General features: G+C 51.2%; 1 protein-coding gene across 6 annotated transcripts; it reads left to right on the top strand.

Moving 5' to 3' along the window:
* Positions 1-3974: 3974 nt before the first annotated feature.
* On the top strand, positions 3975-13923 carry ALAD (aminolevulinate dehydratase). Of its 6 annotated transcripts, none has more exons than XM_032635327.1 (13): positions 4011-4175; positions 9362-9548; positions 10503-10553; positions 11016-11112; positions 11478-11613; positions 11721-11804; positions 11905-11993; positions 12215-12270; positions 12358-12445; positions 12533-12619; positions 12993-13122; positions 13541-13641; positions 13771-13923. In XM_032635327.1, exons 2-12 carry the CDS (start codon positions 9436-9438, stop codon positions 13627-13629), a joined length of 1020 nt encoding a protein of 339 aa, XP_032491218.1. In that variant the 5' UTR covers positions 4011-4175; positions 9362-9435; the 3' UTR covers positions 13630-13641; positions 13771-13923. The 6 variants fall into 6 exon arrangements, with proteins under 6 accessions (XP_032491219.1, XP_032491218.1, XP_032491216.1 ...); XM_032635325.1 differs by lacking the exon at positions 4011-4175 and adding an exon at positions 8527-8678; XM_032635323.1 differs by lacking the exon at positions 4011-4175 and adding an exon at positions 8585-8735.
* The last annotated feature ends 264 nt before the right edge of the window (positions 13924-14187 follow it).

The following is a 14187-nucleotide window of genomic DNA, read 5'->3' on the forward strand; positions in this document are numbered from 1 at the left end:
TATACACCACATCTTCATTATCCATTCGTTGGTGGGCACTTAGGTTGTTTCCGTATCTTGGCTATTGTAAAGAATGCTGTGCCACGATGAACATAGGGGCATATATCTAGAAATATATTGGTGTGTTTTTTTTGGCCGTGCTGCATGGCATGTGGGACCTCAGTTAAACCTGAGCCCCCTTCAGTGGTAGCATGGAGTCTTAACCACTGGACGACTAGGGAAGTCCCTAGAAATATGTCGTTTCTTTTTTTTTTTTTTTTTTAACATGTCGTTTCTTAATTCCCATGAGCACCACTCAGCCAAGCCCTCAAGTCCCATCTGGACTTCTGTGGCTTCCTTTGAGCTCAGTTTCCTGCCTCACCTCTGCTTCCCCTAGCTTCCTCTGTGTACTGCTTGCCAAGTGGATCTTCCTGGAACATTGCTATGTTGCAGTCCCTCACTGCTTTCTGTTAAGTCAAATCCATACCTAGACCTGTTGTTATTCAAAGCCTGCTTAAGGTGGGCTCACCTGACCTTCTGTAACATGTTTCTACCCCAACATAAGGCTCCAGTCAAGAATGAATCCCCCAAAGAACTCTTCCACACGACCCTAGTTCTTACCAAACTTTGACTACCTAAGAAAAATCATGTTTCCTGCGAGTGGGGACTATAACTTAAAACTATAGAATTCAAGGACTGGGAAGAATGAGGTCATCCGCCAGTTTTTCCCAACCACACCCCTCTCAATCCTGTAGTGGTATCCAGATTTTGAAGTTTCCTTACTAGGCCAAGGTAATGTTTCTCCTCTGTTTTTAACCACAGCCCTTCATGCTTAGAGATTCTGATTTGGATTTGGAGGGTGGGAGGATTACCATCCTTACCCATGCAAAATTACAAAAAATCTCCTATTTTCACAGATGGGAAATTGAGGCTCATCAGAGAGAAGTGACTTACCACTAATTTATAAAAGCTGGGATTCCGTTCCAGTGGCCCACTGCCTTGCTTCTATTTTTTTTAACTAAACTTTATTTTTGAACAATTTTAGATTTACAGAAAAGTAGCAGAGTATAACCATCACCCAATTTGCCCTCATGTTAATCTACATAACCATGGTACATTTGTCAAAGCTAAGAAAATACCCATATTGAATTTGGTTAACCAATTTCCTTTTTTGATTGAGATAAAATTCACAGAACATAAAATTAACCTTTTTTTTAAATAAAGTTATTTTATTTATTTTTGGCTGCATTGGGTCTTCGTTGCTGCATGCAGGCTTTCTCTAGTTGTGGTGAGCGGGGGCTACTATTCATTGTGGTGCGCGGGCTTCTCATTGTGATGGCTTCCCTTGTTGTGGAGCACGGGCTCTAGGCACATGGGCTCAGTAGTTGTGGCTCGTAGGCTCTAGAGCGCAGGCTCAGTACTTGTGGCGCATGGGCTTAGTTGCTCCGCAGCATGTGGGGTCATCCCGGACCAGGGCTCGAACCCGTGTCCCCTGCATTGGCAGGCAGATTCTTAACCACTGCACCAATGGGGAAGCCCAAAATTAACCATTTTAAAATGAGCAACTCGGTGGCATTTAGCACATTCACAGCCACCACGTCTATCTAGTTCCAAAACACGTTCATCACCCCAAAATAAAACCTCATACCAGTCAAGCAGTTATTCCCCATGCTTCCCTCCCCTTGCCCCTGGTAACCACTAATATCTGGTTCTTTTTATGCTCTTCACAAGCATTTAGCCCAGTGCCATGTACCTACCTGGAAGGCACTCAATAAAGTGGGGGTTTGGGGTTTTTTTTTTTTTACTTTTTACTTAGTAAGTAGAATATACATACTAAAAGGTGCAAATAAGAGTAGAGGTTGATAAATTTTCACAAACTAAAGACATCTATGAAGGAATTTCCTGGCGGTCCAGTGGTTAGGACTCCACACTTTCACTGCCGAGGGCCCGGGTTCAATCCCTGGTTGGGGTACCAAGATACCACAAGCAGCACAGGTGCAGCCAAGAAAAAAATTTAATTAATTAATTAATTAAACATATCTATGAAAGTCACACTGAGATCAATAAACAACATGACCAGCACCCTAAAAAGAACCTTCACTCTCCCTTCCAGTCACTTCCTATCTCCCCAGTAGTAGTCACTATCCTGAATTCCAGCACAGGTTAATTTTGCCTGGGTTTGCGCTTCATATAAATGAAATCATACAATATGTTCTCTTGTGTCTGACTCCTTTTGCTCAGCGTTACATTTAAGAGTCATGTCGTTGCATTCACAATACTTTTTATGGATAAGAGTGACAGATAAAGGTAAAATTATATTTTAAAGGGGGGGTGGTGCAAGAAGTGGGAACAGGTCTCTCAGTCAAGAATAAGAGTGACATGGGAAAAATAGATTACACCAAACAGCAACATTCTTAAATTTTCCACCCTGTTTGGGATCTTGGAGGTATCCAATGGTACTGATTATTTTTAGTTATCAATAAACTCAGAGATAGGAGAGGTATTTTGTTGTTGTTTTTGTTTTTGGCCATGCCATGTAGCATGCGGAACTTCCCTGCCCAGGGATTGAACCCATGTCCCCTGCATTGGAAGCATGGAGTCTTAACTACTGGACCACCAGGGAAGTCCAGGAGAGGTGTTATGAAAGACCTGCTGGGCAGGGGATCTAAACTGGGGGAAAAAATAAATAGTAATTACCTCTGTGAGTTGAAGGAATATGGTTTGCAGGCAATGAAGAGAAATCCCAGTGTGGCATGGGGCAAATTAATCTCCTGGCAATTATTTTCCCAGTCTATAAAGTGAGGATAGTAACATAGTTGTCATCAAGATTAGATAAGTGAATGTAAAATGTATGGTACTGTCCCTAACTTATTAATGCACAAAAAAGCATTACTTTCTTTCCACCACCTTCCTTATTGGAACACAGATCAGAACTCTAGCAGCTGGGAACTAAGCAGTGTCATATTTTCCCAGCATTAAGCCTCTCTGCCTCTTAGACTTGGAGTATAAGGAGGTATAAAACAGGTTTGGGGTACAGATTTTGAGAAATAAAATCTGAGAATAAGTGTAATACAACCCTCTGACATTCTTCACAGTTCAAAGTCGACTTTTCAATAATCCCCCTCTCACTTTCACAAAGGATTTCCTGGGACTTCCCTGGTGGTCCAGCAGTTAATACTCACACTCCCAATGCAGGAGGCCTGGGTTCGATCCCTGGTCACGGGTTCAATCCCTGGTCAGGGAACTAGATCCCACATGCCACAACTAAAGATCCCACATGCCACAACTAAAGATCCCGCGTGCAGCAACTAAGACCCGGCACAGCCAAATTAATAAATAAGTAAATATTTAGGGGGGAAAAAAAGGAATTAATTTGCTAGGGTATTGATCCTGACCCCTATTTCACTCATCTGATGCTACCAGTTCACCCAAGCCCCATAAGCCTCACCAGAGCCCTCCTGCCCCATCTTTCCCCCCCAGACTTTTGGTCAAATCTCTCACTGTACCCATAATAGACAGGTCTGATGCCCCTATCAGACTTGGAGCCTTTCCAAAGTGCCCATGTCTTTCACATCACATCTCCCAAACTATGGTACAGAGTGAGTAAGCCCTGAGAAATTACGCTGGAATAAATTTTCTCTGAAAACTTGGAGGGCAGCCTGGTGCTGAACTCAACAACTTTAAAATGCTCAGTCCGCAAAAATGGACTTAGTTATTGTGTTAGGCACTATGGTGTTGTTTTAATGTCCTTGACATCTAATTATTCTTTCAATAAACAACCAGTGCCAAGTATGCGCTAGGCTGGGAAAAGAGGGGCTATAAAGAACACCTCAGGGCTCTAACCTCGAGGCCGGTTCACACGCAGCACCCTTGCCGCGCCGCTCCTGCGCCCCCAAGTGGGTTCCCCCGGGACTTCCGCAGCTCAGGAGCGAACCTCAGCGTAGGGACGGGCGGGCCCTTCAGCCTTTCTGCACACCCGATTGGCCAGGCCTGCTGACGTCAGTGGGCGTGGCATAGGCCGGAGCCGACCTCAGGCCAAGTGCCCGCAGGGGGGATGGCCTGCACGCGGTAGGGGGCGGGCTGTGAGAGAGGGGGCTGCTTCCGGGAGAGCCGCCCCGCCCCCACGTGGGCCCTGGGAGACTAGAGCGCGCGGCAGTGCTGGCGGGAGTGGCGTCTCAGATTCCTTAGGGCGGCAGGTGAGTGGGGACTGGACTCGGGGAGATGGCGGACTTGGAGGCAGGGGCTGTGGCATCAAAGTCTTGTGTCCCCAGACCCAGACTCTGCTGTAATCCACAAGCGCTGGCGGTGCAGCCGGGGACGGAGTCACTCTGGGACTCCTATTTAGGCTCTTAGAGGTAGATTGTCTTGCTGCAGCGGGGTTGAGGTCTCTGCATGGCCGTTGCCCTTGGGGACCCGGGTCTGGGCTCCGAGTCTCCTGTCTGGGGTCCATTCCCTTGGAGACTGCTTGGGTAGTCTCCATCAGTGGAGAGCCCGAGATGCCTCGCAGGATGGGGGAGGGAGGTGCAAACAATAACAGCCGCTCTGTGCTAGGATTGTACGTACGTTACATGCATTGGCCCATTCAGTCTTAACAACAGCCCATTGAGGTCTGTTCAAGTCCTTATTTACCAGATGAGGATTCTGAGTTCAGACAGCTGGAAGGTGACAGAATCAGGATTTGAACCCACATCTACAGACTCCAAAACCCACACCCGTAACCCTCGTGCTGCCAACTGCAGCCAGGTCCAGAGTCACCATTCTGCCTCTTTCCTCCCTCACCCCCTTCACCCAGAGCTCTCCAGGAGCCCAGCTCCGCTGATAAGCAGCTTTGAAATCTATACTTAAAGTATCAAGGGGTAATGGTGGACATTGAGGACTTCTCTGCTGGAGACCTGGATTCTGGCCCGAGATCTGCCACTGACCCCCTGCAGGATCTTGGACCAATGTCAGCCCAGTATCACCATCATTTCAGTAACATAGTCAGCAAGCTTTAAGGAACCTCTTCGTCACTATGTTCTAGGAATTTGTGGAACTGGCTGATTCTCCTTTTAGCTCCAGAGAAGATTTGGGCTCTTCAAAGCCAAGTCAAGGCCTGGGTCTCCTTCTCTTTAATCCCTGTTCCTAGCACTGGGGCAGGCCCAGAGTAGATATTCAGGAAATGCAGTTTGAATAAACAGGTAGCCAGTTGGCTCCTTTTCAGAACTGCCTGACAGCTGCTGTCCTGGGCCCTTCTGGGGGTTTGGATTTCTCAGCCCTGGCCACCTTCTACCTAGCTGGCCCTCCCCTGCAAGTGGCAGAGCCTGCGGTCGCTGGCAGCAGCTCACAACCCTGTGTGCCAAGACCACAGCCTCTGGAATCCTCAGTGGAGCACAACATGGGGGGATCAGGCCCTGCATCTCTTCTCAGCCCCTCCGGGTGGTAGTTCTCAGGGCCCAGCTTAGGTTACTCCCAAGTTGGAGAAGTTACCTTCTAAGGAAGGAGATACTTTCACAATCAATCTGAAATTTTACTTATCCCTCAGTGTTGCCTGTTCCATGAAGCCATCCATCCTTGATTCCCAGAGACACAGGTCCCTCCTATAGCATATAGTCCACCCCTCTACTGTAGCATCCGTATGGTGACTATTTCTCCTTCACCACATAAGCTGCTGGAAGGCAAGGACCCCCACCTCAGATATCCTGGGAGACCCTGTGGCCCATCCAGGTTTGAGTGAAAGTTCTCCCTTCTGGGTGTGGTGCAGAGGACACAACTGTGATCCACTCCAGGAGGTCTTGTCAGCCCACTTCTACTCCTAATGATAGTAAAAGTAGCTGCATATTTACTGAGTGGCTACTGTACCAGGCATGTACCTCCTCACTATCTCTGATCTTCTCTGCAGCTTTGCAAGTTTGATAGTATCATTCCCATTTCATAGATTACGAAATGAAGATTCTGCAACCTTGCCCAAAGTCATACACAGAGCACAGAGCAGACCTGAGACTGTTTGACCCTGAAACATTACTCTTTCTGAACTGCCTGCTACAGCCTTCCAGTTAAGCTAACCTGTTCTGCATCCCATGGTGACTTACCCTTGTCTTCAGTGTGGTGTCACAGGATTTAAGCTGTGGCTTACGGGCTCCCTTAATTTGGGAGAAGTGCCCCTTCCAAGTATGTGAAAATCTTCCAATTTTTTAGGGACTTTTGGCAAAGCAAAACCTCCACCTGGATTTGGCTCTGCAAACAGAGAAGCACCTCTGTTGCTCAGGGGATGTTGTTCTACTTCACAGTTCTTTGTTTATTGGGGCTTCCCTGGCGGTCCAGTGATTAAGACTCCACGCTTCCACTGCAGCGGGCACGGGTTCGATCCCTGTTCGGGGAACTAAGGTGACACGTGGCACAGCGAAACAAACAAACAAACAACAACAACAAAAAACAGATGTTTGTTTATTAAGCACGTATGTAACAGAATGACTACCTGTGGGGCAGGTGACAGGCCCTTGAGTAGAAGCCAGGAGACCCATGGTGAAGCCCAGCTTTGTACCTGACTCGCTGTGGATGTCAAATAACTCCTGTCTCCTTTCTGCACCCTACTTTCCACAGCAGAATGTAAAAGATTAAACAGGGTTGGTGATTTTCAACTTTTTAATTTTTTTCAGCACTAATACCCATTTCTCAAGTCTCTCGCTGAATCCTAAAATTTAAAAAAAAACAAAACATAAAAGTGGAACCGCCCTAGTAAGGCCTCCCCCTCACCACTCTCTAACCCCCACCCCCAAACCCCCAGTCTCCTCCCGGTGAATTGGACTGCAAGGCCCCTAGGCAGCCCTGCCCTTTCGCTTCTGATAAGGAGAAGGCATTTGCTTCCTCAGCCTTCTAAAGTAGATGTGGGTTTGAAGCCAGTGGAATGCAGCTTTGGATTCCAGAAGCAGGGGGCCTGCTGCTATAAAGGTTCTTTGGAAAGTGAGTTAGAGACCTAAAGACCTACCTTCAAAATATGATGTGACTCTAGAATGACATTGAGCAAGTCAGTTAACCTCTCTGAGCCTCCACCTCCTTCTCATTAAAAGTTAGAACAATTATCTGCAATTAAATGGGATAATATATATGTGTAAAGTACCTGGGGCAGTGCCCAGCACACAACATACACTCAGTATATTTTTCTCTGATACCCTCCATCTCTCCAAGGCAGAGATAGTATAGGCAGAGCAACGCCTACTGAATCAAGTGTTTATCAGTAGTATGGGGTATGGTAGGTAAAACCCTGCACTCATTGTCTACAACAAACTCAAATTCTGGCTCAGTCACTAGCTGTGTGATCTTGGGCAAGTGACTTAACCTCTCTGAGCTGGGCTAATCCTTGGCAGACCTAAGAGCAAAATCTTGCACAAAATGGGCACTCAGGACTTTGTATCTGCTAAATGATTGCTCATATGGGAGTTGGGACATCTTTGGGGAGGCCTGGCTTGCCCTTGGGTCAGATGATGTGGCTGGCCCAGGGGTGTGGTGGTGGAGTGGATCCTGTGTGGCTCCTGATAACCCCAACCCCGCCAAGGAGGAGGATCAGATGAAACAGGCCCCTGAGCTAGTTGGGAGGGAGCCAAGGGGCCTGGGAGGCTGGAGGACAGGGGGAGGGGAAGGCATCATCAGTGTACTGAAGGACCCCCCACCAGGCCCAGAGAGTGTGCAGCCGTGGGTAAGTCCCTGCCCCTCTCTGGGCCTTGAGGTCCCATTCATACAAGGAGAGATTGGTGGCTCTTTGTTTTCCCCCTACTTGGCTGTTAGGCACCTCCAAAGGGAAGCGTCTAAAACGGAGCTCCCCACCTCCTCTCTCCAAGCTCACCCCCCCCCCCCCCCTTCCTGCCTGTCCCTGTCTCCGCTGCCCTCCAGGTCAAGCAAGCTAGCACATCCGCCCCAAGAGACTGCCTCTTGGCCGCCTTAGGATGGCCCCACCTCCCTACCCCTCTCGCCCCACAGCCTCTGTCCTCTGCGTCTAGTCAGCTCTGCTCAGGATGCAAGAATTATCTTCCTAAAGCCAGGCTCTGAGCAGGCCCCTGCCCCGCCCCCTGCTCAGAAATCTTCCCTGTCCTGGGTCTGGCCGCCCCTCCCCTCCAAACACACATCCTCGATTGCCTCTTCAGTCCTCAGAGCAGTCCACAGCCCGTCCTCCGGGCCCCTTCTTTCCCCTCCGGAGGGAACATTCTCCCCTTTCCCTCTGCCAAGCCGAGCCCACTCATCCTGCAAAACCGAGTTCTAGTCCTGTCTTCTTCCAACAAGCTTTTGACCTCCTAACTCACATTGGAAGTCATGGTTGCTTCATGGTAGGCTCGGCCTCTCCGAGATGCGCTCAGTCAGCCCGATCCCCTGGGACTGCGGTGCCAACTGGATGAGAAATCATGTGTGCGAGTGCCCAGCGTGGCCTGGCACATAGTAGGTGCTCAAGAAACAAACGTTAATGCCCCAGCTTCCTTCTTACACCCCTTATTTGGCATTTAGGGCATATTGTCTTGTACTTCATGTGGGTAAATGTATTTACTGTGTGGCAGAGTGCTGTGCAGGAGGCAAACATGAGCTAAGTGTGGACCCTGCCCTGCAGAAGCTCCGCCTGCTGGGACGAGATAAGATAAGGCCACAGAGAACTGGTATATAAGAGAGACTGTGATCTGGGCAAGAAGAGATGCTGCAGGGGAGAGGGAAGGAGGGGCCGCCTGGTGGACAACCTGGTAGGACTTGGGGATGGGGAAGTTGTGGAAAGAGCACCAGCCTCCTAGGGAAGGAGGGTGAGCGGAACGCAGCCAAGTGTGCTTGGGGAGCGGCAGGAGGCTCTCGGGCTGGAAAAGCAGCCTCTGTGGCCATTCCACAGGCATGTCTGTCTGTCTGTCGGCATGGTGCGATTTAATCCTCTTAGTGTGTGTCCGTGTACCAAGGGGTTAACAGTTTTCCCCTAGAGGTAGAATTACAGGAAATTTTTCTCTTTTTGCTTATCTGTACTTTTCTAAAATTTCTGCCATGGCCATGGACATTGTTCATGGAATAGGCAAAGCTTAAGTGGTGGCTAGATCAGGGTTTCTCATAGTAATGTCCAGTCCATCCCAGACTGATTCTTTGATAAAATGCAATGAAAATGAATTAATAGAGGCATGTTTTAAAAAAAGAGACCAAATAAAATACAAACCCAGATTTTATATTATTAGATTCAACTTGCTCTAGAAGTCTCTGAAAGTTTCTGAAGTTTCATGGAAGTGCCTACTTATCTTGGTGCACACCGGCAGGGATTGGTGAACCCCACTAGGAGTAGCACTGGGGTAGAGAGCAGGGGAAGCAGGAATCTGGAAAAGCCTGCGGGTATGTGACCACCTCCCGGTGCCAGGGACCACGTCTCACGCGCCTCTCGTCGCCCTCACAGAGCTGAGCACGAGGCAGACCCCCAAGAACCCTCAGTTCCAGCCACCCAGCTGCCCTCTGTCCCCCCTGCCCACCATGCAGCCCCAGTCAGTCCTGCACAGCGGCTACTTCCACCCACTACTTCGGACCTGGCAGGCAACCACCACCAGCCTCAGTGCCTCCAGCCTCATCTACCCCATCTTTGTCACGTGAGTCCGCAAATGAGCCAGGTCTCTGATCGGCAGGGGGTGGGTTGAGTGTGTGTGCATACACGTGAACAGAGCAGGTGTCTGTGTTGCGGGGATAAAGTGGGCTGTCAGCTTAGAGCTCAAGGTATCGGAAGTGGCCTACTGGGTTAAGGACAGCCATTAAGAAAAAAACAAACCTTGAAGAGAATACAGTCTTCCCATTTGGAAAATAAAAATAACCCTTGCCTTTCATCCTGAGTTTTTGCAACAAGACAGAAGCCGAGACGATGTTTCGTTGGCTGTAAAGTACTATGTACGTGTCAGAGGTGGCAGTCAGGATCAGTCACGATAGCACAGCTGATACGTACTGAGGGCTTACTGTGTCCCAGGTACCAGTATGCTAAGCACCTATGTATATTATCTCATTCCACCCTGACAGTATTCATATGAGAAAAATACGGATATTATCCCTTAGAATGTCATCTCCACGAGGGCAGGGATTTTTGTCTGTTTTGTTCACTGTTGTGTTGCCAGAGCCTAGAACAGTACCTGACACATAATAAGTGCTCAATAAACATTTGTTGAATGAATGAATGAATCGACCCAGGATACAGATGAAGGCCCTGAGGCTCAAAGAGTACCATTTGGCCAAGGTCGCCCAGTCAGTAAGTGGCTGGGATAGCAAGCAAGGACCTTCTGATCTCAGTGTCCAAGTTCTTAACCACTTGACTCCTTCCTAGGAGTACTGTTCTTTGAGTACAGTTGCTTGTTGTCACTGTTATTCTTGTTGTTCCTATTATTATTTCAGGCCCTGGGCTTGGCCAGGCAGGGGAACCAGACACTGGATCCCATCTTCCTCCAACCATCTCCACCTCCATATTCCTTCCGAGTTTCCCAACCATCTCTCCCAGTCACCCCTTCACCACTGGCCCTTCCCACAGCTACCAATCCATAGCCCATCCCCCACTCTTGCAGGGATGTTCCTGATGACAAACAGCCTATCGCCAGCCTCCCAGGAGTGGCCAGGTAGGAGACGGAGTGGGGAGGGCAGGGTTATGGAGGGAGCGATTTCACAGGTGGAGGTGACAGGAAGCAGAAGCAGACCCAGGAGGCAGAAGATCCAGAGAGGCTGACTTCAGCTCAGAAGGACTGTCTCGGGGGGCAGAGTTGTTCCACCACAAAAGAGGCAGCCTCGGTCAGTAATGAGCTACCTGTCACCAGAGGCGCCATAGCAGAGGAACGCTGAACTTCAGATGGGAGGTCAATAACAGAACCTTGAAGGGGCCTTCCACAGCTGAATCCCATAGCTCTGCTACGTGGGGTCTCGGTTTTCCCATCTGTTTGGTGGGTGCATTCCTGCCCCTCCATGTACTGTGAGGCTTGAGCCCTCCTGGTGCCATGTGCACCTCGACTCTTAACAGAGGCACAGGCCAACGGGGTGGGGGGACCCTAGCCTGGGACCTGCCTCACTTCAGCCCCTCCATGCAGGTATGGTGTGAACCGGCTGGAAGAGATGCTGAAGCCCCTGTTGGAGGAGGGCCTGCGCTGTGTCCTAGTCTTCGGCGTCCCCAGCAGAGTTCCCAAGGTGACAACTCAGAGGAGGGGTCAGAGGGAAGGTGAGGGGGAGGCTGGGTGAGGATAAGCTGAGGTTGCATACTGATCACACCCTCGCTCCAGCCTTGTGCTGGCCCTGGGGCCACCGGTGAACGGACACAGCCACTGCCCTTGAAACAGCAGCCATGTAGGATCAGGAAGCTAAGTAGGGCTGCAGCTCTGAATGGTCAAATCAGGTTTCCCTCTGCAAAGTGGGAACGGTCCTCCCCGTGCCTCCTCGTCCAGGGGCTGGTGATAAAGGAGAGGGCCGGGGCTGTGCCCTGGTGGCTGGCCACTGTGCCTCCCAAAGGCTTCCTGTGATTTTGTCCTTCCGCTTTGTCCTTCCCCTGTCCCTAGGATGAGCGGGGCTCCGCGGCAGACTCCGAGGACTCCCCGACTATCGAAGCCATCCGTCTGTTGCGCAAGAACTTCCCCGGCCTCCTGGTGGCATGCGACGTGTGCCTGTGCCCCTACACCTCCCACGGTCACTGCGGTGAGCTTCCCTCCTTCCACCAGCCCTGCTGCCACCAGCACTCCCACTGTGGTGGAGACGGGCCAAAGCCTGGGATGCTCCCTCAAACCTAGCTGTCTGTCTTGCAGGGCTTCTGAGTGAGAATGGGTCATTCCAAGCTGAGGAGAGCCGCCAGCGGCTGGCAGAGGTGGCGCTGGCCTATGCCAAGGCAGGTGAGTGAGCCACCAGCAGAAATGGGCACACCTGGGTCGGGGACGTGGCAGGGTGGATAGGAGGGTCCCAGAGTTCTGAAGGCCACCTTCTGCCCTTTAGGATGTCAGGTGGTGGCCCCATCGGACATGATGGACGGACGTGTGGAAGCCATCAAGGAGGCTCTGATGGCACATGGATTTGGCAACAGGGTAGGGGCAGGGGTGCAGGCAGCACGTGGGGAGGAAGTAAGAGAGCCTGGACCAGACCTGCCCCCGTGTCTGCACCTCACACAGAGAAAGCAAGGCCCAGAGCTCCAGTGGGACTAGGACACAGACCTCTACTTCCGGCCTGGGTCCTTTCTCTCCCTGTCACTTCACCCTGGGACATCTGGAGGGCTGGCTGAGCCGAGACCCCTATTATCTGCCCATAGGTATCAGTGATGAGCTATAGTGCCAAATTTGCTTCCTGTTTCTATGGACCTTTCCGGTGAGTGGGGATGGGCAGGGGTCTGCTGTTGAATCCCTGACCCGTTAACCCAAAGCTGGAGCCCACCCTGGTGTCTCTGCTTCCCAGGGACGCAGCTCAGTCGAGCCCAGCTTTTGGAGATCGCCGCTGCTACCAGCTGCCGCCTGGAGCACGAGGCCTGGCCCTCCGCGCGGTGGTGAGTGACCAGAGCGCCAGCCCCACCCGGCCTGTCCCCCGTCACCTCGCCTCCCAGGCACTGCCCACACCGTAACTCATCCCTTAGGACCGGGATGTACGGGAAGGAGCTGACATGCTCATGGTGAAGCCAGGAATGCCCTACCTGGACATCGTGCGGGAGGTAAAGAACAAGGTGAGCACAGGGCAGAGGCCGGAGGGGGCTCGGGGAGATGAGAGTGTGTCCACAGATTCTGGGCCCTTTGATCGAGGGACTGCAGAATCTCGGAGTTGAGCAGTCTTCCCCAGGAACAGGAATCCCCAGCAACCCCTCCCCCTCCCCTGTCCCTGTCCCTGCCCCGGGAACCACTGTGGGCCTCTGCGCCAGGGCTTGTAGGAGCCTTTGAACAGTTCTGCTTTAACAGCTCGAGGATGGGCCAGGCCGGCAGCAGCAGTGACTCAGGGCTTGGGGCTCAAGACGGTCACACATTGAGCAGGGAGGAAGGGATACTCCCAGAGGCATGCCCACCCCCACTTCAACCTGCCTGCCCCCCGCTGCTTCTCCGCAGCACCCTGAGCTCCCTCTCGCCGTGTACCACGTTTCTGGAGAGTTTGCCATGCTGTGGCATGGAGCCCAGGCCGGAGCGTTTGATCTCAAGGCTGCTGTACTGGAGGTCATGACTGCCTTCCGCAGAGCAGGTGAGCAAGCAGGGGTGGGAGTTTTTGACATGTGCCGCAGGGACTGATAGGCACTTTGACCAGATAGGGAAATAAAGTCATGAGACAGCCTGGAGTCTCATGCCTGGAAATGCCAGAGATCTAGACAGGCTGGGGAAGAGACATGAAACCGCAGGACAGAATGTGGAACAGTGAAGCACGCAGAGCCCTCTGTTATTTTTTGGTTTTGAGACCTTGGCCAAGCCACTTCTCTAACTCCAGTGTCCTTGTCTATGAACTAGGGATAAGATAGCTGGTGCGTGGTTGTCAAGAGGATTAAACGAGATGCTACGTGTAACTGGCATATGCTTGTCACTTCACAAATAGGAGCTGGTTTTGTTGGTAAAGCATACAGCGTGGGGAGGGAACTCACAGCTTACCTGTTTCCCCCACTGTGCAGTCTTATACATTGGCAAACTGAGGCCCAGAAGGAGAAAATGCCTTCCCCGAGGTCACACAACGTACAGAGCTAGGACTCACTGGAACTGAACCCAGTCTTAGGTTGTGACACCCGTGGGCTGTGCCTCTTCATGGTAGCCTTCTTCCCACCCCCGGCCCTCATCTCCCAGAAGGTATTCCCCGAGCTGACGCCCTGCCCTCCCCCTGCTTCCCGCCTCTCTCCCAACACAGGTGCTGACGTCATCATCACCTACTACACGCCTCAGCTGTTGCAGTGGCTGAAGGAGTGATGGAGAAAGTGTTCAAGACCCCAGAACTAGAACTTCTTAATCCCTGAGCCTTGGAGAAGTGAAAACCAAAGTAAACGATGCTTTTAGAACTGTGTGCTCGTGCCCTCTTCCTGCTTACGTGCTGGCAGGTGCCCAGAAGCCCTGGGTGGTTTCTGCCAGAGTGCCAAATCTTCCCACTCACAGCCACATCCTCATGGGCTCTCCTAGGCTTCCCTACCCCTCCCCTGGGTCAACCCCGAGGCTCACCTCTGCCACCCCAGCTCCTTCCTCAGGGGTGGCTTCAGCTTGAAAGCCACCAGGAATCATGGGCATTGGCTCAGTGGGGCCTGGGAGAAAGGCTTGGAGCATTAAAGGAAAA

This window comes from Phocoena sinus, chromosome 6 (assembly GCF_008692025.1).
Source record: "Phocoena sinus isolate mPhoSin1 chromosome 6, mPhoSin1.pri, whole genome shotgun sequence".
NCBI classification, from domain to species: domain Eukaryota; kingdom Metazoa; phylum Chordata; class Mammalia; order Artiodactyla; family Phocoenidae; genus Phocoena; species Phocoena sinus.

Bases quoted from the DNA above. Each gene is read 5' to 3' on its own strand.
- ALAD (XM_032635323.1), top strand. From the start codon at position 8,633: ATGCTGCAGGGGAGAGGGAAGGAGGGGCCGCCTGGTGGACAACCTGGT. The intron at 8,736-9,361 runs GTGAGCGGAACG...TCGCCCTCACAG, and splicing joins CAGCCTCCTAGGGAAGGAGG to AGCTGAGCACGAGGCAGACC. The intron at 11,805-11,904 runs GTGAGTGAGCCA...TCTGCCCTTTAG, and splicing joins GCTGGCCTATGCCAAGGCAG to GATGTCAGGTGGTGGCCCCA.